General features: G+C 43.7%; 1 protein-coding gene across 1 annotated transcript; it reads left to right on the forward strand.

The window, feature by feature from the left end:
* dse (dermatan sulfate epimerase) lies at positions 1-27,806 on the forward strand. The gene is made up of 6 exons (XM_029677005.2): positions 1-171; positions 2,334-2,808; positions 11,540-11,793; positions 19,713-19,952; positions 23,418-23,625; positions 24,362-27,806. The coding sequence occupies exons 2-6, from the start codon at positions 2,378-2,380 to the stop codon at positions 26,106-26,108; spliced, it is 2,880 nt and encodes a 959-aa protein (XP_029532865.1). The 5' UTR covers positions 1-171; positions 2,334-2,377; the 3' UTR covers positions 26,109-27,806.

Below are 27,806 nucleotides of genomic sequence, written 5' to 3' on the forward strand. Positions count from 1 at the left end.
TGCTGACGTTCTTCTCTCCAAAACCTTGCGCAAAGAGGGTATACTTTGTTTCACTACTTGAAGAATCAACGTATCGATGCATGTCACGGGGATTACATTTATAACACAGAAATGACTTGTAGGGGGAGTGTCAAATCTGGACTACAATTGTACAACAACGGGTTTTGACAGGTAGGCTAATCTTGATCAGTGTATTGTTCTTTCTTTTACAACAAGCCACCGATCGATTTTTTTTTTTTTAAGACTTCGGATCCAGTGTGCTATCTGCGCATATTTATACGTTAATGCCGTGTGTTATTAAACGTTTTTCGATGTTGGAATAATAATTCAATAATTACATTTGAGAAAAGTACTATTTATGTAAGTAGATGTACATATTTACACGGAATAATGAACGAAATATTTTTTTTTGTCCTTGTGACATTCGGGAAACGGATGACAAAAGTCACATACAAGGACATTAGATACGATATGTACAAGTGTAGGATATTGTCACGAGTTGTGTATACGTATTAAAATATGACCATTTTATTTCCCATGACCCGAGGAAAACTAGCCTACTGATATGAAAAAAACGGACACTTAAGGCAAATGTGTCTTTTTATATGACTAAAACATTTGTTAGAACGCTAGCGACCTGAATGTAGACTATCCAAGGTAAGGAGATGTGTGAGCAGCCAGGTAGGAAATATAATATGTGGAGCTACTTTACTGTGAATTGGTGGTTGCCACTGTAAACCCTTGAGTTTAGGGTTTGTATTAGGCCTACTTTCGAGTGATGTAGTAGTATAGAATAGTTTTCATAATACACATTCTATAGTCATTTGTTTCTCAACGTGGTCATTTGAAATAGTCTTATCAAGTTTCAAGGGCACAGGTCTTTTAAAAACTAAACGTCTATTTGAGAATGATTTGCCCATTTTGTGCCATCCGTTTGTAATGTTTGTGTAAATTGAAAGAAAACAAAGCAGTCAAAGGTTAATCCAGCCCAGGAGAGGGACAGCTGCCCCCCTCAACTGGTTTCCTTTATTCCCCTAAACCAATCAGTGCTCAATCTCCACGTCCCTAAACACATAGCAGAAATAGGTTTCACTTCCACATCCAGGGTTCATGGGCTTTATGGCAGTAATGGTAGACTATCTGATGGGCAATCTGCAGTTGTTACATCCATTTTAATTAAATATACCCATTGATTCTTGAAGGATAGAATTTATAGATCCCCCCCCATGAGCTCAGTACAACTGTCATACCCCATCAGAACCCCACAGATTAAGTTGTTTTATGCTTTGTGAACAATGTAAATGTAAACAAATACTGTTAGCCTCAAAATGGTTCAAACAAATAGTTTGTATGTCATGGATGGTCAGTCCTTGTATCTACATCTCTGTCCATGAGTTTGAGAATGGTTGTGTTTCTCCAGCCTCATCCCTCAGCTGTTACAAAGTTGACCCCTTTTGTTATTGTTCAAACTACAGATGCCTCTTTAAACTGGAATGTGCCCGTTTATGAGGTCAGGTGTCATATCTAGCTAGTTGGTCAAGTGAAGCAACATCTGCACAATAATGGACATTTAGCTCCCTCGTCCCCATTGGTGTCATTTTTAGTAGGCCATACTAAATTGTGTATTACAATACACTGCCGATAAAACTCACGTGAATAGGACTGACCAGAGTCTAGACTCTCTAGACTACCTTCAAATTCAACACCGTTTGATTTTGCCCTAGGCAAGTGCCAAGAGTAAGGCACTGAAAGGGATGTCCACGTTCTTGAGAAGAGATGACTTGCTCCACCATAGTGTTAGATGTACCAGGTGATGTTAGTCATTGGTTAAGCCAAACCACTATAACTGACGAATAGAATACCACAGAGATCTTTCTGACTATGTGGGTGTACATGGCTAGATTCACCTGAGACACCGCCAAACAAATGTAAGGATTATCTACCCTGATGAACACACCTCTCGCCAATAGCTGGATACACTATCAATCTGAGGAATGATAGCACACTATACACATTACAGCTACCTCTTCTCAAGATACACATGGGGGAGGAGGAAGGGGGGCGGTCTATTTTGATTATTCATATAGATAAGTTGCATTTTTACAACAGAGATCTGAGCTTCCCTTTCAGTTGTCACAGTCTACAGTCTACTTGAAGCGTTTCAAAACTTGTCAGAACAGTAGGGGAAGCCAGAATGATCAGGAATACAGCTGTATCCAATTATTCAAGGAATGTAGCCCTCATATGAAAAAGCTGGGGAGAGTTGAGAGAGAGACAATATGGCTGTCTGGCTTTCTTAAAGTCTTTTCTTCTCCCTCTCCTTCCCTTCTCAGCTGAGCTCTGTTGGAAATGCCACTGCGCCCTCTCTGATGTGAGGATGAGGACCTACACCCGAGGGGCCCCCACAGTGTTCTTCATAAGTCTACTGTGGCCCCTGGTGGCCCCGGTGGTGGGGGTGGCGGAGGAGACGATAGACCCCAGTGGAGGGATACCCTTCATGGGAGGGAACTACGATGGACACCCCATGCTGTACTTCGGCCAGGGCGAGGTGGAGGAGCTGCAGTCGGCGGCGGCTGGGACACACCGGGAGATGGCCGCGAGGATCCGCGAGGCGGGGGAGGCCATGCTGGAGCACCCTGAGGATTACCTGCCCCCCTGGAGCCCGGCCGAGTTCAGCGCCCGCTGGAACGAGGTGTATGGAAACAACCTGGGAGTGTTGTCTATGTTCTGTCTGCTCTACCCACACAGAGCCGGGGCCCTCGACCTGGCCAAGGATTACATGGAGAGGATGGCAGCTCAGCCTAGTTGGTATATTTTCTATCTTTGTTTTTCCCTTATTTTTGTATGAATTTTCAGTTGCAATCAATTGTCTGTGAATAACATCCCTAACCTATAGGGACACGAAATAAGAGATACAATCAGATATGCCCCTGTGGAAACAGTTACTGTGTAGTTACTCAAATTCAACCCATAAGTGAATTGCCCACTTCTCAATTGCAGAAAATCGCTTAGCCTACCCTTAAGCGGGAAGAAAAACTCCCACACGTTTTTCTCATTACGTGAACAATACTGGTCTTTTTGGAGAAGGTACAGATGCTGCCTGCTATCTGTATTTCTCCTTCCTATCACCATGTGACCACTGGGGGTAAAATGCCAAATCCTCCTCCTCTCCAGAGGACCTTTAACTGACTCAATCCCCCTCCATAGTATCTCTGTTCAGTTTTCACTGTGGCCGGCCAGACCTGTGGAAGAGATGCCCTGTGGTCCAGGAAATGTGTTTAGCAGCTGTATGAATTTATTGCTTAACATGCTCCCGTTCAAAGGAAATGAAATGTTCAGATGTTGAGCTGAATGGCCTGGTGCAGTGGGATGGGTGGACTAGGGTTCAGGTGGTGGTGAGAGGCTAAGAAAAACATTTTACCTGGGTTCTCAGAGGGGTTACATGGGAAATCTCATCTGCATCTCACATTGTTCAGCCCCAACCTAAGGGATGGGCGAATGACTCTCCCAGTCTATAGACTCAGAGGGGAATAGCTTAGGTAGTCTGGATGATGTTATGTTTCATTTTCATTATACAGTACTAGGCTGTACTATCTTGCAGACTTCTTCGCTTTCTGTTGCATAAGAATAATAAGCTAAGAAGAGGCCAGCAATGAGACTGCATGTTGTTGCTGTATATTTAGCCAACCCTTACAGTACTGTACTTCAGAAGACCCCTGACCGCCCGTGAAGGTTGTGAAACTTCAGTGGTTTCATTTTTTCCCTCTTGCAGTGCAGTTAGGAAAGTGCATTATAGCAAGCTTTCTCTGCACGTCCCAAGCCAAGGAATTCAATGTTAAGGAGGGGTCTCTGATATATCGGGCAAGGTGTTTCACTGTCGCTGCCAATTTAGTCATGTCGCCTGCGTTCTCAGGACGTCTGGTCTCTGCTATCAGCCTCGTGGTCAGGGGGCTTCCCTTTTCAAGTGTCACCTTTCTCTCATTCCTTTTCAGAAATAAGCATTACCTCAGCTCCGTTGTTTTAATCCTCTATTTAGCCATCAGCTGCTGTGTCTAGTCAACCTATTTCAGAGAAAAATGTTTTCTTTAGGGTCAGTGTTCATTGGTACATGTACAGTTTACCATTAGTTCAAATTTGTGAAACTTCTCACAAAATGGAAGTCTGTGCCACATGTTGAGAAATGAAAACCCACAAGGACGTTTTCACATTTTAACTACACACAATGTGAGTTCTCTCCTCAACCGCACATTTACTAGGGCTTTGGAATCTCTCAGGGATCCTTAAAAGTGGCTCCAGGAATCAGTCAACTGTGGTATCTGTGACCTTCAATTATGTCTCCAACAACTTGTTGAGGAGAGCCTTATTCCATATTCCAACTCCAGCTTGTGGCGCACTGGTTCCCTGGTTCGGTTTTTAAGGCAGTTCATGTGTAAACACACAGAAGAGACGTCTTGTGTGCTTTGGCGTAATGTAATATACAGTACAGTGGTGACATAGAATCACTTCACTCATTCTAACTACTTATACAGTGCATTAAACTTGGTTGGTGAACCAAAGACTGTAATGAAACATAATTGAAACTCCTTTCTTGATGAATAAAGTTGAAATCATTTTTTATTCAATTTAATTTAAACCCATGTAGAAGGAACATTTATTCCCAATGAACTTCCTCAGGTCGTTGACAGATGGAAATAATGTATTAGCTAAATCAAATGGAAGAAATGCTGCCAGAGGGTGGTGGCATATCTTCGGTATTTATGAATATTAGAGTCGCATTTAAAAGAAAAGCAGGCAGCTGTTTTGATATTTGGCACTGAGTAAAGTTTATGGGTCCATGTGATGAGGGGAATGGATTTCAACCTATGTCTTTTAGATGTTCTGAGAGGAACGATTGTCAAGAGGGAGCTGAAAATGTAATTACATGGCACGCACTTTAATAGCAACTGCTCAAAATACAGGTTGCTTTTTGGATTTATTTTTTATTGCCACATCTGAAGTCAATTTGACTATAATTACACAGAAAGAGCTTTTAAAGAACACCTCTTAGCAGGTGGTATATGAGATTAATGCATGGGCATGGACTATTTTGCCAATTTAACAATTAGTACCTCTTAGAAATAGAAGTCAGTCAGCATTCTGAGGTGCCAGCTACTTTACAAATAGCACATAGTGCACTTTAAACAGCACTTTAAAAGGCAGGATATGTTGGAGTAGGACTTTAAAGCATGTGTGAAAATGCTGTTTTGCATGTTCTTTTGTAAAGAGAACAAAAAGCTATTTAGTAGCTGATTACAAGCTTGGATAAATTATGCAAATAGCCTGAGAAGGATTAGTTTAACTCTACGCTTTTGATGACATTTCACTTTCCAGAATATATACTACCCTTTTTGTTTTTGCAGCCTTGCTTGGGCTAGTGTGAAAACGGAATTTCAAACAATTCAAGACTATTTGTAAGGATACTACTTCGTGATATTACTGTTTTCTTGTGTATTAACCCTGTGAGACCCAAGCATAGATCCAAATGAGGAAAAACATGTATTTACCGTTCAGAAATACTTCTAATCGGCCTCTGATTATGAAAATAATCTGTTCGTTTTATTTCAAGTTTGTAGAACAATTTTATGGAAACGTTGCAAAGAAACACCATTGAGCTTCAATGGTAGGAACATTTTGTTGTAAGAACATTTTGAAATTCTATAAAAATCACATAAAAATTGATCAAAAGCATTGATGGGATGGAAAATATTGTCTTATGTATATAAACTATATATACAGAAGTAAGTGGACACCCCTTCAAATGAGTGGATTCGGCTATTTCAGCCACACCAGTTGCTGACAGGTGTATAAAATTGAGCATGTAGCCATGCAATCTCCATAGACAAACATTGACAGTAGAATGGCTTTACTGAAGAGCTCAGTGATTTTCAACATGACACCGTCATAGGATGCCACCTTTCCAACAAGTCAGTTCGTCAAATGTATGCCCTGTTAGAGCTGCCCTGGTCAACTGTAAGTGCTGTTATTGTGAAGTAGAAATGTCTAGGAGCAACAACGGCTCAAACGCGAAGTGGCAGGCCACACAAGCTCACAGAGCGGGACGGTTGAGTGCTGAAGCATGTTGCACATAGAAATGGTCTGTCCTTGGTTGCAGAATTCACTAACGAGTTCCTAACTACCTCTGGAAGCAACGTCATCACAAGAACTGTTCGTCGGGAGCTTCATGAAATGGGTTTCCATGGCCGGGCAGCCTCACACAAGCCTAAGTTCACCATGTGCAATGCAAAGTGTCGGCTGGAATGGTGTAAAGCTCGCCCCCATTGGACACTGGAACAGTGGAAATGCGTTCTCTGGAGTGGTGAATCACGCTTCACCATCTGGCAGTCCAACGGACAAATCTGGGTTTGTCAGATGCTAGGAGAACGCTACCTGCCTGAATGCATAGTCCCAACTGTAAAGTTTGGTGGAGGAGGAATAATGGTCTGGGGCTGTTTTTCATATTTCGGGCTAGGCCCCTTAGTTCCAGTGAAGGGAAATCTTAACGCAACAGCTTACAATTACATTCTAGACGATTCTGTGCTTCCAACTTCGAAGCAACAGTTTGGGGAAGGCCCTTTCTTGTTTCAGCATGACAATGCCCCCGTGCACAAAGTGAGGTCCATACAGAAATGTTGTTGAGATCGGTTTGGAAGAACAAGACTGGCCTGCACAGAGCCCTGATCTCAACCCCATCAAACACCTTTGGGATGAATTGGAACGCCGACTTCGAGATAGGCCTAATCGCACAACATCAGTGCCTGACATCACTAATGCTTTTGTGGCTGAATGGAAGCATGTCCCGGCAGCAATGTTCCAAAATCTAGTGAAAAGCCTTCCCGGAAGAGTGGAGGCTGTTATAGCCTCCACGATCATGTTTGGTCATGTAGTGTACATCTGAAATTGTCATATTTTGTCTGAAATAGCTAAATTGATCAACTTGATCTATAAGTATGGTGCCGAAGAACATGGCTGACGTTTTACATTCTCCCAACCAATTATGCAATTTTGTTATTTTTGTGTGTGTTTTGTGTAACTTCTTTTTTAACTTATTGTGTACATAAAGTTGCTGCTACCGTCTCTTATGGCCGAAAATAACTTCTGAACAGAAAAGCGATTACTCACGGGGACTGGAAGAAACTTTTTCCTTTAATGAGTCCGATGAGAAGGATATCCTGCTTTCACTGGACAGGCCCAGATCCACGCCTTTTGCGTGAAAAAAAGACACCGGAAAAGGGGACGCAGATCAGGGATCCTTCTGAGAAGCCGGAGGCGAGCGAGTAAACTCCCAATGCCTTCCATTCTCCTTGCTAACGTGCAATCTTTAGAAACTAAAATTGATGACCTACTATTAAGATTATCCTTCCAACAGGACATTAAAAACTGTAACGTCTTATGTTTCACAAGACGTGGCTGAATGAAGAAACGGACAATATAGAGCTGGCTGGATTTTCCATGCACCGGCAGAACAGAGACACTACCTCTGGTAAGACGAAGGGTGGAGGTGTGTGTCTTTTTGTCAATAACAGCTGGTGCGCAATGTCTAATATTAAAGAAGTCTTGAGGTATTGCTTCCCTGAGGTAGAGGACCTTATGATAAGTTGTCGACCACACTATCTACCAAGAGGATTCTCATCTGTATTATTCGTACCCGTCTATTTACCACCATAAAGCGAAGCTGGTACTAAGACCGCTCTCAACCAATTCTATAAGGCCATAAGCAAAGACTTTAATGCAGGCACACTTAAATCAGTTTTACCACATTTTTACCAGCATGTCACATGTGCAACCAGGGAAAATAAAATCCTAGACCACCTTTACTCCACACACAGAGATGCATACAAAGCTCTCCCTCTCCCCTCCATTTGGCAAATCTGACCACAATTCTATCCTCCTTATTCCTGCTTACAAGCAAAAACTATGGCAGGGCTTGAAAACTATTACAAACTACAAAGGGAAACCCAGACGCGAGCTGCCAAGCAACACTGGAGCATGCATGAGAGCACCAGCTGTTCTGGATGACCGTGTGATAACGCTCTTGGTAGCCGATGTGAACAAAATCTTTAAACAGGTCAACATTCACAAATCCGGCCAGACGGATTACCAGGACGTGTACTCAAAGCATGCGCGGACCAACTGTCAAGTGTCTTCACTGACATTTTCAACCTCTCCCTGACCTAGTCTGTAATACTTACATGTTTCAATTAGACCACCATAGTCCCTGTGCCCAAGGAAGCGAAGGTAACCTGCCTAAATGATTACCAACCCGTGGCACTCACATCGGTACCTATGAAGTGCTTTGAAAGGCTGGTCATGGCTCACATCAACAGTATCCCTAGACCCACTCCAATTCGCATACCGCCCCAACAGATCCACAGATGATGCAATCTCAATCACACTCTACATCGCCCTTTCTCACCTGGACAAAAGGAACACCTAATTGAGAATGCTGTTCATCAACTACAGCTCAGCATTCAACAACATAGTGCCCACGAAGCTCATCACTAAGCTAGAGACTCTTGGACTAAACCCCTTCCTCTGCAACTGGATCCTGGACTTCATGACGGGCCGCCCCCAGGTGGTAAGAGTAGGCAACAACATGTCTGCCACGCTGATCCTTAACACTGGAGCCCCTCAGGGGTGTGTACTTAGTCCCCTCCTGTATTCCCTGTTCACCCACGACTGCGTGGCCAAACACGACTCCAACACAATCATTAAGTTTGCTGACGACACAACAGTGGTAAACCTTATCACAGACAACGATGAGACGGCCTATAGGGAGAAAGTCAATTAACTGGCAGTGTGGTTTCAGGACAACAACCTCTCCCTCAATGTGAGCAAGACAAAGGAAGCTGATTGTGTACTACAGGAAAAGGCGGGCCGAACAGGCCATTAACATCAATGGGGCTGTAGGGGAGCGGTTTGAGAGTTTCAAGTTCCTTGGTGTCCACATCACCAACGAACTAGCATGGTCAAAATATACCAAGACAGTTGTGAAGAGGGCATGACAAAACCTTTTCCCCCTCAGGAGACTAAAAAGATATGGCATGTGCCCCCAGATCCTCAAACGGTTCTACAGCTGCATCATCGAGAGCATCCTGACCGGTTGCATCACTGCCTGGTATGGCAACTGCTAGTCATCTGACCGTAAGGCGCTACAGAGGGTAGTGCGAACGGCCCAGTACATCACTGGTGCCAAGCTTCCTGCCATTCAGGACCAATATAATAGGTGGTGTCAGAGGAAAGCCCATAAATTTATCAGAGACACCAGGCACCAAAGTTATAGACTGTTTTCTCTGCTACTGCATGGCAAGCGGTACCGGAGCGCCAAGTCTAGGACCAAAAGGCTCCTCAACAGCTTCTACCCCCAAGTCCATTAGACTGCTGAACAATTCATAAAAATCGCCGGACAATTTACATTGGCACCCCCCTGTTGTACACTGCTGCTACTCGCTGTTTGTTTGTTACCTATGCATAGTCACTTCACCTACATGTACAAATTACCTCAACTAACCTGTACTCAGTGTAGAAAGTGTAGACATTGTTGTAAATTACTATTTTAGCTGAAAACAGATGCCTCACATGTCCTCAACTGGCAGCTTCATTAAATAGTACCAGTAAAACACGTCTCAACATCAACAGTGAAGAGGTTCCTCTGTCCAATGTCTATGTTCTTTTGCCCAACTTAATCTTTTCTTTTTATTGGCCAGTCTGAGATTTGGCATTTTCTTTGCAACTCTGCCTTTCTTTGCAAGGCCAGCATCCCAGAGTCTCCTCTTCGCTGTTGAAGTTGAGACGGGTGTTGTGGGTACTATTTAATGAAGCTGCCAAGTTGAGGACTTGTGAGGCATCTGTTTCTCAAATTAGACACTCTAATATACTTGTTCTCTTGCTCAGTTGTGCACCGGGGCCTCACACTCCTCTTTCTGTTCTGGTTAGGGCCAGTTTGTGTAACAGTATAGACTTTACGTCCGTCCCCTCGCCCCGAACCTGGGCGCGAACAAGAGACGCTCTGCACACATCAACAGTCACCCTCGAAGCATCGTTACCCATCGCTCCACAAAAGCAGCTGCCCTTGCAGAGCAAGGGGAACCACTACTTCAAGGTCTCAGAGCGAGTGACGTCACCAATTGAAATGCTACCAGCGCGCACCACCGATAACTAGCTAGCCATTTCGCATCGGCTACACTTGCGCTGTTCTGTGAAGGGAGTAGTACACAATGTTGTACGAGATCTTCAGTTTCTTGGCAATCTCTCACATGGATTAGCCTTCATTTCTCAGAAGAAGAATAGACTGATGAGTTTCAGAAGAAAGTGCTTTGTTTCTGGCCATTTTCACCCTGTAATCAAACCCACAAATGTTTATGCTCCAGATACTCAACTAGTCTAAAGAAGGCCAGTTTCATTGCTTCTTTAATCAGAACAACAGTGTTTTGCTGTGCTAACATAATTGCAAAATGGTTTTCTAATGATCAATTAGCCTTTTAAAATTATAAACTTGGATTAGCTAACACAATGTGCCATTGGAACACAGGAGTGATGGTTGCTGATAATGGGCCTCTGTACTCCTCTGTAGATATTTCATAAAAAAATCTGCCGTTTCCAGCTACAATAGCTATTTACAACATTAACCACGTCTACACTGATATTTCTGATCAATTTAATGTTATTTTAATGGACAAAAAATGTGCTATTCTTTCAAAAACAAGGACATTTCTAAGTGACCCCAAACTTTTGAACGGTAGTGTATATATTTGAATGAATCAACTTGTGGGTTTTCTATGTATGCAGACTATATAACTTACTTTTAGCAATATGTAGTTGTCCTTTCTGGATTAATTACTTCTCTATGTTGAAATTGATGGTCCTAAATGGCAGTAATCGGACCTCATAAACCACACATTAACCACACATACAGTACCAGTGAAAAGTTTGGACACCCCTAGTCATTCAAGGGTTTTTCTTTATTATTTCTACATTGTAGAATAATAGTGAAGACATCAAAACTATGAAATAACACATATGGAATCAAGTAGTAAGCAAAAAAGTGTTAAGAAATGTGAATATATTTTCGATTTTCGAATCTTCAAAGCCACCCTTTGCCTTGATGACAGCTTTGCACACTCTTGGCATTCTCTCAACCAGCTTCATAAAAGGTTTAGATAGCTGGCTAGACTAACGAACCTAGAAATCTATAAAATTTTAGCTGACATGGGCTAATTGAGAGAGTAACAAGAGGAAAACTGCTGATGCACAACCAAATTTTGAAATTGCACCTTTTGTATTCTACTACTACTTAATATAACAGTAGGTTGAGATCCTGACTGACTCACCCCCCCCCCCCCCCCCCCCAAAAAAAAATGTCGCTAATGTCACTTATGCCTAGAAATAGCACTGAACAGGCAGCGTTGCAATTTTACAACCCTGTGTCTCACAGGGTTAAGTCTTGAACATGTATTTCTTACATATGTCTATACTTATCTATCCTTTTCTCTGTGTCTTGCAGGTTGGTAAAGGATGCTCCCTGGGATGAGGTTCCTCTAGCCCACTCTCTGGTTGGCTTCGCCACAGCGTATGATTTCCTGTATGAGTACCTGAGCAAGGTGCAGCAGGAGCGCTTCCTGCAGGTGATCGGCAACGCTACACGCTACATGTATGAGAAGTCCTACATCCGCGGCTGGGGCTTCCAGTACCTGCACAACCACCAGCCCACCAACTGTGTGGCTCTCCTCACCGGCAGCCTGGTTTACATGACCCAGGGTGAGTACCACTGATTCATGCACTGTGTGTGCGTGTGCGTGTGTGCGCGTGTGTGTGCAGGTGTGTGTGTGTGTGCGGGCGGGCAGAGAAACACAGAGAAACACCATGATTATCATTATCAGATTTCAGACGGTTCCTTTAGTATCTACTCTGTAGCCTAGATATGGGTGGCAGGGTAGCCTAGTGGTAAGAGGTTGGAAGGTTGCAAGTTCAAATCCCTGAGTTCAAATCCCTGAGCTGACAAGGTACAAATCTGTCGTTCTGCCCCTGAACAGGCAGTTAACCCACTGTTAAGGACATCATTGAAAATAAGAATGTGTTCTTAACGGACTTGCCTAGTTAAATAAAAAATACATAAAAAATATACATTTGAAGTCGGAAGTTTACACACGCTTAGGTTGGAGTCATTAAAACTTGTTTTTCAACCACCATAAATGTCTTGTTAACAAACTATTGTCTTGGCAAGTCGGTGAGGACATCTACTTTGTGCATGACCCAAGTTATTTTTCCAACAATTGTTTACAGAAAGATTATTTCACTTATAATTCATTGTATCACAATTCCAGTGTTTCCAGAAGTTTACATACACTAAGTTGATTGTACCTTTAAACAGCTTGGAACATTCCAGATAATTATGTCATGGCTTTAGAAGCTTCTGATAGGCTAATTGACATAATTTGAGTCAATTGGAGGTGTACCTGTGGATGTATTTCAAGGCCTACCTTCAAACTCAGTGCCTCTTTGCTTGACATCATGGGAAAATCAAAAGAAGCCAAGACCTCAGAAAACAAATTGTAGACCTCCGCAAGTCTGGTTCATCCTTGGGAGCAATTTCCAAACGCTTGAAGGTACCACGTTCATCTGTAGAAACAATAGTGCGCAAGTATATACACCATGGGACCACGCAGTCATCATACCGCTCAGGAAGGAGACGCGTTCTGTCTCCTAGAGATGAACGTACTTTGGTGCGAAAAGTGCAAATCAATCCCAGAACAACAGCAAAGGACCTTGTGAAGATGCTGGAGGAAACAGGTACAAAAGTATCTATATCCACAGCAAAACAAGTCCTATATCGACATAACCTGAAAGGCCGCTCAGCAAGGAAGAAGCCACTGCTCCAGACTACGCTTTGCAACTGCACATGGGGACAAAGATCGTATTTTTGGAGAAATGTCCTCTGGTCTGATGAAACGAAAATAAAACTGTTTGGAGGAAAAAGGGGGAGGCTTGCAAGCCGAAGAACACCATCCCAACCGTGAAGCACGGGGGTGGCAGCATTATGTTGTGGGGGTCCTTTGCTGCAGGAGGGACTGGTGCATTTCACAAAATAGATGGCATCATGAGGGAAGAAAATTATATGGATATATTGAAGCAACATGTCAGGAAGTTAAAGCTTGGTCGCAAATGGGTCTTCCAAATGGACAATGACCCCAAGCATACTTCCAAAGTTGTGGCAAAATGGCTTAAGGACAACAAAGTCAAGGTATTGGAGTGGCCATCACAAAGCCCTGACCTCAATCCTATAGAACATTTCTGGGCAGAACTGAAAAGGTGTGTGCGAGCAAGGAGGCCTACAAACCTGACTCAGTTACACCAGCTCTGTCAGGAGGAATGGGTCAAAATTCACCCAACTTATTGTGGGAAGCTTGTGGAAGGTTACCCGAAACGTTTGACCCAAGTTAAACAATTTAAAGGCAATGCTACCAAATACTAATTGAGTGTATGTAAACTTCTGAACCACTGGGAATGTGATGAAAGAAATAAAAGCTGAAATAAATCATTCTCTCTACTATTATTCTGACATTTCACATTCTTAAAATAATGTGGCGATCCTAACTGATTAATTAATTACTAATTTTTACTAGGATTAAATGTCAGGAATTGTGAAAAACTGAGTTTAAATGTAGTTGGCTAAGGTGTATGTAAACTACCGACCTCAACTGTATATAGATCCAGTAGATCGGTAGATTGGTCATTTTCTGCTCAGCCTATTCATTTTCCTCTTTGGAATAATGTGGTCTCATCTTGGCAACTTCATTCCTCCTCAGTTACATCCTTCCTGTGTCACATTCGCCTTAAATGGATGGCTACAGTCCAGTTCCAAATGACTTATTTGAGATTGGTTCCTCCAGGGGAGGCTTGCCAGGCAGTCCCCTCTGCCCCTGAGGAGAGAAGCAGTCTGGGCTGGAATTTCAGTTCAGTCAGCCCTGGGTTATTCTCCATAGCTGCACTTGCCTGGTTGTTCTTTAAAAGTAATTTCCTCACCATCTTAAATAAGCATGCCCCTTTCAAAACATGTAGAACTAAGAACAGATATAGCCCTTGGTTCACTCCAGACCTGACTGCCCTCGACCAGCACAAAAACATCATGTGTCGTACTGCACTAGCATCGAATTGTCCCCGCGATATGCAACTTTTCAGGGAAGTCAGGAACCAATACACACAGTCAGTTAGGAAAGCAAAGGCTAGCTTTTTCAAACATAAATTTGCATCCTGTAGCTCCAAAAGGTTTTGAGACACTGTAAAGTCCATGGAGAATAAGATCACCTCCTCCCAGCTGCCCACTGAACTGAGGCTAGGAAACACTGTCACTACAGATAAATCCACGGTAATCGAGAATTTCAATAACCATTTCTCTATGGCTGGCCATGCTTTCCTCCTGGCTACCCCAACCCCGGCCAACAGCTCCGCACACCCCGCAGCTTCTTGCCCAAACCTTCCCAGCTTCTCCTTCATCCAAATCAAGATATCAGATGTTCTGAAAGAGTTGCAAAACCTGGACCCGTACAAATCAGCTGGGCTGGACAATCTGGACCCTCTCATTCGAAAGTTATTGTTGCAACCCCTATTAATAGTCTGTTCAACCTCTCTTTCGTATCGTCCGAGATTCCTAAAGAGTGGAAAGCTGCCGCGGTCATCCCCCTCTTCAAATGGGGTGACACTCAAGACCCAAACTGTTACAGACCTATATCTATCCTACTCTGCCTTTCTAAGGTCTTCGAAAGCCAAGTTAACAAACAGATCACTGACCATTTCGAATCCCACCGTACCTTCTCCGCTGTGCAATCCTGTTTCCGAGACGGTCACGGGTGCACCTCAGCCAGGCTCAAGGTACTAAACTAAATCATAACCGCCATTGATAAAAGACAGTACTGTGCAGCCATCTTCATTGACCTGGCCAAGGCTTTCGACTCTGTCAATCACCGTATTCACTGTAGACTCAACAGCCTTGGTTTCTCAAATGACTGCCTCGCCTGGTTCACCAACTACTTCTCAAATTGAGTTCAGTGTGTCAAATCGGACGGCCTGTTGTCTAGACCTCTGGCAGTCTCTATGGGGGTACCACAGGGTTCAATTCTTTGGCCGACTCTTTTCTCTGTATATATCAACGATGTCGCTCTTGCTGCGGGTGATTCCTTTATCCACCTCTATGCAGACGACACCATTCTGTATACATCTGGCCCTTCTTTGGACACTGTGTTAACAAACCTCCAAACAAGCTTCAATGCCATACAATACTCCTTCTTTGTCCTCCAACTGCTCTTAAACACTAGTAAAACTAAATGCATGCTATTCACCCACCCGCCCGACTAGCATCACTACTCTGGACGATTCTAACTTAGACTATGTGGACAACTACAAATACCTAGGTGTCTGGCTAGACTGTAAACTCTCCTTCCAGACTTATATTAAGCATCTCCAATCCAAAATTAAATCTAGAATCGGCTTCCTATTTTGCAACAAAGCCTCATTCACTCACGCTGCCAAACATACCCTCGTAAAACTGACTATCCTATCGATCCTTGACATCGGCGATGTCATTTACAAAATAGCCTCCGACACTATAATCAGCAAACTGTCCCATCCGTTATGTCACCAAAGCCCCATATACCACTCACCACTGCGATCTGTATACTCTCGTCAGCTGGCCCTCGCTACATATTTGTCGCAAGACCCACTGGCTCCAGGTCATCTGTACGTTTTTGCTAGGTAAACCGCCTCCTTATCTCAGCTCACTGTTGACCATAACAACACCAACCCGTAGCACGTGCTCCAGCAGGTATATCTCACTGGTCATCCCCAAGCCAACACACACTTTGGCTGCCTTTCCTTACAGTTCTCTGCTGTCAATGACTGGAACGAATTGCAAAAATCGCTGAAGTTGGAGACTTATATTTCCCTCACTAACTTTAAGCATCAGCTATCTGAGCAGCTTACCGATCGCTGCAGCTGTACACAGCCCATCTGTAAATAGACCATCCAACTACCTACCTCATCCCCATATTGCTTTTATTTACTTTTTTTGCTCATTTGCAAGTACTTCTACTTGCACATCATCATCTGCACATATGGCCTATTTATTGCCTTACCTCCTTATGCCATTTGCACACACTGTATATATATTTTTCTATTGTGTTAATGACTGTACTTTTGTTAATCCCATGTGTAACCCTGGGTTGTTGTTTTTTGTCGCAGTGCTTTGCTTTATCTTGGTCAGGTCGCAGTTGTAAATGAGAACTTGTTCTCAACTGGCCTACCTGGTAAAATAAAGGTGAATTTTCTTCTTCTTAAAAAAAAAAAAAAAAAATAAATACAATGGAAACATTCCACAACATTCTGGATGGACCTTTTCCCAATGTTTTTCTTAGTAGATTCAGTGTGAAAGGAAGGAACGTATGTCTAGAAAACAGCCTTGTTATTTACTGTACATTTGAAAACGGTTCCCTCTATTGTTTTGGTTTAAATGTCCTGGTTGTATATTCTTGGATGTTTAAGTCAGAGGCAGCGAGGCCAGAGGAAGGTGAAGTTGTTCTTGTTGTTCCCAGCACTGCTGTACAGCCTAGTTTGATTACAAGGGAAATGTTTCTGGTAGAAAAAGAACAAGGGTCGACTAAATGACAACAGGCATGGAGATGACTGTGGTCACCGTGGTTTTTCTTTGAGGCTGGTTTGTTTGTGGTAGTGAGTGGGAGGGGGGGGGGGCAGGAGGTGCAGACTCTGGAGAATTATAGCACCCCTCTTTGTTATGGATCAGCTTGTTTCCTATTCAAGTGGAGGAAAAACAGAGGTCCAGCAGCATAGGTTGTTACCTCTTCTCTTTACCTTGGAAGAAAAATGTCATTTGGTCAAGGCCTGGTGTCTTTGTGCTGACTGTGTAAACGTTTAAAGCTGACTTTGCACTTCAAAGTTTTTAATTTGGCTGCAAATTGTTAAGAGTATCTCATTAGAAGGTGGCTTAACTAACATATAGTATTTGCTTTGAGTGCGACAGATTGACGGAACGTGATAACTGTTCGCTTTCTCATTCTTGGACCAGTTCATTTAAGGGAACTAACTCCCGCATAATTATTTGACTGTGCTCTGCACACGATCCTATTCACTTCCTGCATTCCCTTGTCACGGATTTGTCATTCATATCCTGTGCAAAAGTATGACATTACACGCAAATATTATTCCATTAAGATCTCAGTGAATAAAGGGAACTTTGCCTGTAAAGGTACTGCCAGAAGAAATCAAGAGCAAACATTGGTCTCGTGTCACACTTCTTTCAGAGCTATTGTATTGCACAGGTCTATATTACTCCGATTTATGGAATAACACAGCACCTCTTTTCCTGTGTATCATTTTAAAAGGCGAAGCCAAAAAGCCATTTTGAAGCATTTATTCACAAGGAAGGGATAGGCTCCGTCTGTTGAAAATAAAGGGAGACGTACCGTATCTGTCCAAAGCATAAAACGTCTTAAGACCTGTATGGGAATGTTAAGCACAGCATGTAGGTACTGTAGGTATACTGTATTCGTATCATTTCATGCCTTGATTGTGAGTCAGACGGGGATATTGTATGGGCTCTGTCCAGATGACTAGATCACAGGACAGCAGCTTACAGAGGATCAGTGCATTCCTGATGCAGGTGTCTGCATGTTGGTGCTTTGCGGCTGCCTAGCTCCGCTCCTAATTGGACAGTCATATGTGGCATAGTTTACCCTGAGTTCATCTATAGTTAAGCATCAGTAGTTAAACCTAAGGCCTCAATCACCCACTTCTCTGCTACGGCCACCCAGGTGCTTGAGTTTTATTATCTGGTGCAGAATGCTGGGACTCTGGGAACCATTCAAAGTCATAGCCACAGTCACACCACATTGTGTTGCTTCCTTGAAAGCTGTTACACGTGAACACTTGATTCATTTGTGGTAAAGTGTCTATTTTACACCAAATGGGTTGAGTCAACGTAGTTCCCTTGTTATTTCAATGTAATTGACCTTATATTCAACCACAAACAGGGTTTACAGGTTTGGTTTAAGATTGTTGACAACTTAATCAAATGTCAAGCAAAATTGAATGTCTATCGAGTGTCTTTGCCCGTTGGGTACAGTGTGGAAAATTATATTTCTCTCTACTGGATGCAGGTTGAAGCAATTGTCTAGACTTGTTCATTCTCCCAATGCATGATTATCATGTCAATAAATGAAGCATAAACTCTTGGTAGACAACTATCAGTTACATTTTTTAATAAACATTTAACCACTTATTTACTACGCAGGTCAGTTAATAAGAACAAGTTCTTATTTACAATGGCGGCCTACCCCAGCCAAACCCTAACCCGGACGACGCTGGGCCAATTGTGCACCGCCCTATGGGACTCCAAGTCACGCCCAGTTGTTATACAGCCTGGAATCGAACCAGGGTCTGTAGTGACGCCTCTAGCACTAAGATGCAGTGCCTTAGACCGCTGCGTCACTCGGGAGCGTAACTCATTGATCATACATAACATTTGAAGTTATTCCATTCTTAGGAAATCATTCTTTGTCCATTCCTGAAATGAACTAAGAAGAACCAGAAATGTCTCAATGTCTCATCTAATCATAATTAGCGAAGAACCTTAAAGGAGTAGAAGTCAAGTCAAATGGCACCATCCCTTGACCTCCCACATTCTTACAGATCTCATTGTGATGGTGCTGGGGAGTTAACAGACCAGACCTTCCCCAAACAGCGGCTCTCAACGTGTAGATGACTAATGTGTACTGATGGGAGCTTCAGAGATCTAGAGCCAGTAACATCACTAACAGCATGGCTGAAGAAAAGCCCCTAATAACAGCAACGAAGGCAACATCATTAAATCCTAGAGGGGTAGAGGAGGACATTGCTAAAGCACAGTGTGACTATATGGGATGTGTTTGAGCCATGGGTGGGAGAAGACATTTATAGCTTTTGACTTCGTAGGGTTAATTGGATTTTTTTAGTTCATGAATTCCTATATACATGATGCCTATGTCTAATAATGGAAAATGCAGAACAGTCCAAACACTGTGTGGAGCCGGGGTGTGAGCGTAGTGAGATGCCGTTTGTGTAAATGTGGTCTTTGTGTGCCAGCAGTTCCTGTTTGATGGTAAATACCTGCTCTGTGTAGGCCACTGGTCTCCCAGACCAAACCAAACACTGGGGTGGACGCCAGCTCCGGAGCTGGGCTGTGGGTTGTGGTGTCCGGGTGGATCCAGTCCACCAGGTAGCTGCCAGGCACCCATGATGGACTGGGATTCTCAATGAACTGCGGCTGGAGTGTTTATGTGGTCACTTCTTCTCATAGAGAGAGAGAGAGAGAGAGACTATACATTAGTCTGGTATGGTAGTTTCATACTTTCCATGCATAACGGGAGGTTCCAGTATGATGTTCCGGGAAAGAAAATGGGAATGTGACTGACTGAGTAGCTTACTGTAACTATATTTATGATCAACCTCACTTGAGACCACACTTTACACCGAGCTTAATTGGGGTATGTCTCAAGAAAACAAACACTTTGGCTGGGTGACAGCAGTACAGTACAAATGTTTGGGAGCCACTGCTCCAGAGACATTGACGAACATGACCTTCCTTGGAAAACCAATAAGCTGACCCTGGTTTCTCCTCTGTACGGTTCCAGGTTACCTGCAGGAGGCCTACCTGTGGACCAAGCAGGTCCTGGCCATCATGGAGAAGTCTATGGTGCTGCTGCAGGACGTGACGGATGGCTCGCTGTATGAGGGCGTGGCCTACGGGACGTACACCACCCGCTCTCTTTTCCAGTACATGTTCCTGGTGCAGAGACACTTCTCCATCAGCCACTTCGACCACCCCTGGCTCCACAAACACTTTGCCTTCATGTACAGGACCATCCTGCCAGGTAATACAGCTGCTATAGATGTTGTGTGTGTGTTCTTTGCCATTCTATTCAATATAACTTCATTTCTCCTCTTAATGGTGTTTTTTCTCCTCTTAATGTTCCCTTTGAAGAAGTTGCTTGGTTCGATCGACTTTTTATCTTTAACAGTGCATTTAGTCTAGATGTCACGTGATAGATGCAAAGGTGATACAGATACTATATAGGCAGCAAGACAGGCTATTTTGAAATTAAATGCAGTGCAAGTTAGCAATGATTAAATACAGTTGAAATCGGAAGTTTACATACACTTAGGTTGGAGTCATTAAAACTTGTTTTTCAACCACTCCACAAATGTCTTGTTAACAAACTATAGTTGTGGCAAGTCGGTTAGGATATCTACTTTGCGCATGACACAAGGAATTTTTCCAACAATTGTTTACAGACGGATTATTTAACTTATAATTCACTGTATCACAATTCCAGTGGGTCAGAAGTTTACATACACTAAAGCTTGGAAAATGCCATAAAATGATGTCATGGCTTTAGAAGCTTCTGATAGGCTAATTGACATCATTTGAGTCAATTGGAGGTGTACCTGTGGATGTATTTATTTCAAGGCCTACCTTCAAACTCAATGCCTCTTTGCTTGACATCATGGGGAAATCAAAAGAAATCAGCCAAATAATTGTAGACCTCCACAAGTCTGGTTCCTCCTTGGGAGCAATTTCCAAATGCTTGAAGGTACCATGTTCATCTGTACAAACAATAGTACGCAAGTATAAACCCATGGGACCACACAGCTGTCATACCGCTCAGGAAGGAGACAAGTTCTGTCTCTAGAAATGAACGTACTTTGGTGCGAAAAGTGCAAATCAATCCCAGAACAACAGTGAAGGACCTTGTGAAGATGCTGGAGGAAACAGGTACAAAAGTATCTATATCCACAGCAAAACATAACCTGAAAGGCCGCTCAGCAAGGAAGAAGCCACTGCTCCAAAACCGCTATAAAAAAGCCAGACTACGGTTTGCAACTGCACATGGGGACAAAGATCATACTTTTTGTCTGGCTACCTCACTATCTTGTCTGATGAAATTAAATTAGAGCTGTTTGGCCATTGTGGGGGCGCTTTGCTGCAGGAGGGTCTGGTGCACTTCACAAAATAGATGGTATCATGAGGAAAGAAAATTATATGGATATATTATTGAAGCAACATGTCAAGACATCAGTTAGGAAGTTAAAGCTTAGTCGCAAATGGGTCTTCCAAATGGACAATGACCCCAAGCATACATCCAAAGTTGTGGCAAAATGGCTTAAGGACAACAAAGTCAAGGTATTGGAGTGGCCATCACAAAGCCCTGACCTCAATCCTATAGAATATTTGTGGGCAGAACTGAAAAAGCGTGTGCCAGCAAGGAGGCCTACAAACATGACTCAGTTACACCAGCCCTATCAGGAGGAATGGACCAAAATTCACCCAACTTATTGTGGGAAGCTTGTGGAAGGCTACCGGAAACGTTTGACGCAAGTTAAACCATTTAAAGGCAATGCTACCAAATACTAATTGAGTGTATGTAAAGTTCTGACCCACTGGGAATGTGATGAAAGAAATAAAAGCTGAAATAAATCATTCTCTCTACTATTATTCTGACATTTCACATTCTTAAAATAATGTGGGGATCCTAACTGACCTAAGACAGCGAATTGTTACTAGGATTGAATGTCAGGAATTGTGAAAACCTGTAGTTGGCTAAGGTGTATGTAAACTTCCGACATCAACTGTAAGTGTTCCTAAATGCCTTAGCAAACCTCTGTGGCACTTCTTGGCAACATTGTCCAAGTTATAAGTAGATTAGGCATGAAACCCCCCTCGGTGCATTACCCCCATGTTAGAGAGGGTGACTGCTCGTTTGTCTTGATATGGGTTATGCATGCGTTACCTTCCTGGGGGGCTGTCAGAGCTATGCTGATCCAGCCCTCCCCATCTCCCCTCTTCCCTCATCTCCTTTGCTCTCCTCTTCTCTCCTCTCCTGGTTTATGGTCAGGGGGAGGGTAGCGCTGGAGGAGTGGCTCTCAGGTCTGGACATTTTATAGCCCTCTGCCAACACTCTCTGTATTGTGACTGGGGCTGGGCGCCACTGCTACATTCAGAGAGCAGTTCTTAATTGCAGCAGCCAGGAGAACGCTGGACTCACTATCCACAATGCCAGCTTTCTCTCTCCCAGATTATCCTGCCTAACTACCTTCTGCCTGAGCGGACTATGTGACTGCACTGCACTCACTGACCCTGTACAGTCAGGTCCATAATTATTGGCACCCTTGATGAAGATGAGTGGAAAAGACTATAAAGTAAAGAATACAAATGCTGAGCTATATTGTATGCCAAAGAGCTATATTTTCATGTCACCTCATGGTCAGATGACATGGAAATAGAGCTCTTTGGCCGTGCACACCAGTGGTTGATTTGGAGTCGAAAAAAGGAGGCAAATGCAGAAAAGTACTTCATACCTACAGTTAAATATGGTGGTGGATGTTTGATGTTATGGGGCTATTTTGCTTCCAATGGTACTGTGGTCCTTGTTAAGGTCAACGGCACTATGAAATTGACCAAGTAGCAGGACATTTTTGCCAAAAACCTGGTTGCCTCTGCCGGGAGGCTGACAATACAGAGTCTTTTTTTTGCTGATCTTTATCAAGGGATCCGTAACCCACTGTATGTATCTGTGTTCAAATGATGGGGTTTGTTGGTGTTCCAACAGGTTAGACTGTAAACAGGAGCCGTGTTTTAAATGTATCTTGTGTTGGACTTACAAAGACAGACCGTGAACAAACCAATATCACCCGAGTGTTCCTGCACACAGACCCCCACATCATTTGGATTGGGCATTTGTTTATCCAAGGTCTAGTTTTGCATCACAGAAGGGATGTTTTTACAAAGGGGAAACGCGCGTATTGTCGTACCGCTTGTGCACTGATTTTGGTTATTGCCGTTATTGTTTTTGGCTTACATGTGATTTATTGTGGTTAAGTATTTACTACCGGTTGCTAGGTTTTAAGATCTCTTTTGGCACCAGACTGCCATTCTTTGTGTTGGGGAAATGGCTTCATCGATAAAGCTAGGGAGCTACGATCTCAACAGGGCCCGTAGTTTGGCTCATTTCCTTATGTTAAGGACATGGCATGCATGGGTGTAAAAGCTTTTGTGACCTATTCAGTAAGAAAAGGAAAGAAATGAATCATGATTTTGTAGCATATGTATTACTATGCATTCAATCAAATAGAAAGCTATGTGGTTAGTACAGCTGAACTGGACCTTGGACAATATGTAGCTGTCACTTCATATTTGTCAGAGTTTTATGATAATAACATTCAATAATCCTCCAACAAACCCGTATGAAAGGCCACTATATTGAAGTTGCCTTCTCCTATATTTTAACTGTAAAATAATCCATATTGATATTTTGCCCTGGCCTGTTCCATCTCACCAGGGTTCCAGAGGACTGTAGCCATAGCAGATTCCAACTACAACTGGTTCTACGGGCCCGAGAGCCAGCTGGTGTTCCTGGATCGCTATGTGATGAGGAACGGCAGTGGAAACTGGCTGGCTGAGATGATCCATCAGAACCGGGTGTTGGAGGGGCCGGGACAGGCCGGGAAGGGACAGAGATGGTGCACACTGCACACAGAGTTCCTCTGGTGAGAATCTCTCTCTCTCTCTCTCTCTCTCTCTCGTTCTGCCTCTTTCTCTCTCTCTCTCGTTCTGTCTCTTTCTCTCTCGCTCTTTCTCTCTCTATTGGTTTAAGTGTACTGTCGTACACTGAGTGTACAAAACATTCGGAACACCTACTCTTTCCATGATATAAACTGGCCAGGTGATGTCACTTGTTGAATCCACTTCAATCTGTGTAGGTGAAGGGAAGAAACATGTCAAATAAGGATGTTTAAGCCTTGAGACAATTGAGACATGGATTGTGTATGTGTGCCATTCAGAGGGTGAATGGGCAAGACAAAATATTTAAGTACCTTTGAACAGGATATGGTGGTAGGTGTCAGGTGCACTGGTTTGGGTGTGTCAAGAACTGCAACGCTGCTGGGTTTTTCATGCTGAAAAGTTTCCTGTGTATATCAAGAATGGTCCACCACCCAAAGGACTTCCAACCAACTTGACACAACTGTGGGACGCATTGGAGTCAATATGGGCCAACAAACCTGTGGAATGCTTTTCGACGCCTTGTAGAGTCCATGCCCTGACGAATTGAGGCTGTTCTGTGGGCAAAAAGGATGTAACTCAATATTAGGAAGGTGTTCTTAATGTTTTGTACACTCAGTGTATACGCTGATTTACTCAATTATTAATGAAATATTTGCTTTTAGAGCAACTGAATTCAAATGTATGACATTCATTCCTTGTTGTTTTATTTCCATTCTGCAGGTATGATCCCGGCCTGACTCCCAGGGCTCCTGCAGACTTTGGTACATCCCAGCTCCACTACTTTGAGGACTGGGGGGTCGTCACTTATGGAAGTTCTCTACCCGCAGACACCAACCACACCTTCCTCTCCTTTAAGTCGGGGAAGCTGGGTGGACGGGCCATATTTGACATCGTTCACAGGAACAAGTACAAAGACTGGATCAAAGGGTGGCGGAACTTTAACGCTGGCCACGAGCACCCTGACCAGAACAGCTTTACGTTCGCCCCTAACGGTGTTCCTTTTATCACGGAGGCTCTGTACGGGCCCAAGTACACCTTCCTCAACAACGCAGTGCTGTTCTCCCCGGCTACCTCGGGAAGCTGCTTCAAGCCATGGGACGGCCAGGTCACAGAGGCCTGCGACTCCAAGTGGCTGAAGTACAAGGTGGGGCTGCCGGCGGACGCCCAGGGCAGGGTGGAGGCTGCTCTGGAAAGGCAGGGCATGGTGTTCATCCGTGGGGAGGGCCAGTCGGCCTACAACCCTGACCTGAAGATCAGGAGCTTCCAGAGGAACCTGCTGCTCCTGCACCCCCAGCTGCTGGTCCTGGTTGATCATATCCATCTGGAGACAGACAGCCCAACCAGGGCCATGAGTGCCTTCTTCCACAACACGGACCTGCCCTTTAAGGACACCAAAATAGACGGTGTGCACGGAGCCTTTGTCAGACATGGGGAAGACCCATATCAAATGTTTTGGATGGATGACACAGGCTTCAGTGAGAAAGGGGTCTTGGGGTACTGGAACTATCCCCGTGGTTACCCCTATAACGGCTCTAACTATGTGAATGTGACAATGCCTCTGAGGTATCCCCATACCAGGGTGGCCTACATCTTCTTTGGGCCAGGGGTGGACGTGCAGAGCTTTAGTCTGCGTGGCGATGCTAACAGGGTGGACATTTACCTGGCCACCAACGAGCACACCTACACCATCTACCTGCTGACCGGGGAGGTGACCACCAAGCCTCTGTTCGCCATGGTGCTGGTGGACCAGAAGAAAATAGTATTTGAGAAAGCAGCAGGAGTGAAGAACAGCACGCCGGAGGAGGTAGAGGAGTATGTCAACGTAGTAGAGGACAACCTCCAGCACGCCAAGCCTGTTTTCCAGCAGCTGGAGAGACACATCCTGGGCCGGGTGCTCAACACGGCCAGCTTCCGCAAGACGGCCGAGCGCCTCCTCCAGTTCTCCGACAAGAAGAAGACGGAGGCCATTGAGAAAATGTTTGCTCTGACTAAGAAACAGGGCAAGGGCAAGGGGGCCAATAAAGCCTTGGGGAACCTTGGGGACAAGCTCTCAGAGAGCCTGCCGGACATCTTTGGACAGATCGAGGTAAAGGAGAAGAAGGAGAGATCGAAGACAACAAAGAGGATTATTGAGGAGAGCCCCGAGGAAGACGGCGACTCCAGGGCCTTTATGGATTATGGAGACTCCAAAAAAGCCCGGAAGGGAGGCTTCGTGAAGGGTCGCAAGTTCAAGGAGGTCCACGAGTTGGCGACGGCCAACAGTGACAGTCTGTCGAACTCATCCTCTTATATCAGACTATTTCTCATCTTAAACATAGCCACCTTCTTCCTGCTACTGTCTGTGTTATTGACACGCTTCCAGAGAGGCAGAAGTCTGCACACCCAGAGGTGTTTCTATGGCATCCTGCTCATCGACAGCTTCATCTTACTCTGCCTCTACTCCTCCTGCTCTCACGCACAGTGTTGACATGATCACTGTGCGGCGAGGGGAATAGTCCATGTGCAGACCGATTGAACCGTTTGCCATGGGTGAATCAAATGCACCATACGCCTCAGTCTGAGCCAAGTCTACCTGATGAGTGTCCAGGAAAGAATTGATTCCAAATAGGAATTGATAGATTTAGTAACGAAATGAAGCCAGACCACCTTTGAGATCCTAAGCTTCTGTGGAGCTTTAGAATGGAGTCTGTGTGAACTTTTTAACGTAGCATTTAGAGTGGAACATGTTGCTTTATATCAAAGATTGCTAGCCACTAAAATGCAGATATATCTGCCTCTCTCTGTGGACATGATAGAAAGAATGTACATATGTTCAAACAAGATATATTTTTGTGGTATTATTTCTACTCTTTGTCATGAGAAAAGAACAATATGCATAGATATTGTATTTGCTTTTGCCTGATGAATGAGGGGACTTTGCAGATAAAAAAAAGCTATAGAAATATGTTACCTCAGTCGGTGGTCCTCTCTGTGTCCATAACTGCAGTATAATACCATTGCATTTAACCAAATTGGCTTACCCGCATAACCGATCACATTGTCACCCCCACCACCCCAATTTAAGTCTTGTGATATTGTTCTTAAGCTGTCTGGGTCCATGTAATTCCATTTAGAGTAATACACTTGGGAAAGTACATTTTACTCTCCAACTGTAACAGATTTGCTTTCATGCTCTCACCTGTATGACTACTTGCAGTATGTTGGTGAAGCCCATTCACTTATATGCTAGCATAGATTCATATTATTGTCCATCACCAAACCCACCTATTATAATTACACAACCTGCTCCTCCTCTTGATGTTATGATGTGGAATCGTTGGGAACCAATGTTTCTTGTTGTTACTGACTCTTAACTAATGGATCTACAGGCGGCACTACAGGGATGAGGACCTTTGACCTTTGTGTTACTTTGGTTGGGAGGAAACAACTACTATGCTAGTCATGGATATGTGAGGAAAGGGAGAACTCAAATGCTAGGAGAGGGGTCGATTTTTGGTTGGCATTGGTGGAGGGGATTTGGGGGGGAAATACTGTATGTAAATAGCCTTGTACCTGTATTGGCATATCTGTCGTCAAATGAGTGTATGATAAAGTTATCCTCCGATCAGGAGGTTGGTTGTATCAATATTTACTCACTCTTGCTCAGTCACACAGATGATAAGGAGAGACATGCTAACAAGTCTTCACTTCATCTGGTGTGTTTTGGACGTGAGGGTGGGCACTGTCTCTCTTTCTGTAAATTCCCAGGTGTGTCTACTGAAAATGTGTACGCCAACATTACATTTTAGATTCTAGACACATGACTCCTCTGCCTGCAGGGGGAGCAGCTACAACACAACACACCACTAGTTGAATTAAATTTGATTAGGTGGGTGGGGAGCTCAATCCACTATACCACTACAGCCTAAGTCTGCTGTATCTTGCTAATGAATTTACCTAAACTATGAGTCATGGAAGCCCTAGTCTCTTGTGACAGTGCAGAGATTTAGTTCTGGGTGCCGAGATTATGAAAGCCCTCGTGACAATCAGGTAGCATCTTTTGGTCAGGGCTGGCTAGCAACAATCAGAATTCATTGTTTTGTCATCTCATTAAAAAACGAATTTTCACTGCCTTTTATCATTGTCATGTCATTCAATAAAGAGTTTTATGCCAAATCAAATGAGA

This window comes from Oncorhynchus nerka, linkage group LG13, assembly GCF_034236695.1.
Source record: "Oncorhynchus nerka isolate Pitt River linkage group LG13, Oner_Uvic_2.0, whole genome shotgun sequence".
Classification (NCBI taxonomy): domain Eukaryota; kingdom Metazoa; phylum Chordata; class Actinopteri; order Salmoniformes; family Salmonidae; genus Oncorhynchus; species Oncorhynchus nerka.

Excerpts from the sequence above, each read along its gene's own strand:
- dse (XM_029677005.2), top strand. The coding sequence starts at position 2,378 with ATGAGGACCTACACCCGAGGGGCCCCCACAGTGTTCTTCATAAGTCTA. Across the intron at positions 11,794-19,712 it reads CCTGGTTTACATGACCCAGG|GTTACCTGCAGGAGGCCTAC; the intron begins GTGAGTACCACT and ends GTACGGTTCCAG. Across the intron at positions 19,953-23,417 it reads GTACAGGACCATCCTGCCAG|GGTTCCAGAGGACTGTAGCC; the intron begins GTAATACAGCTG and ends CCATCTCACCAG.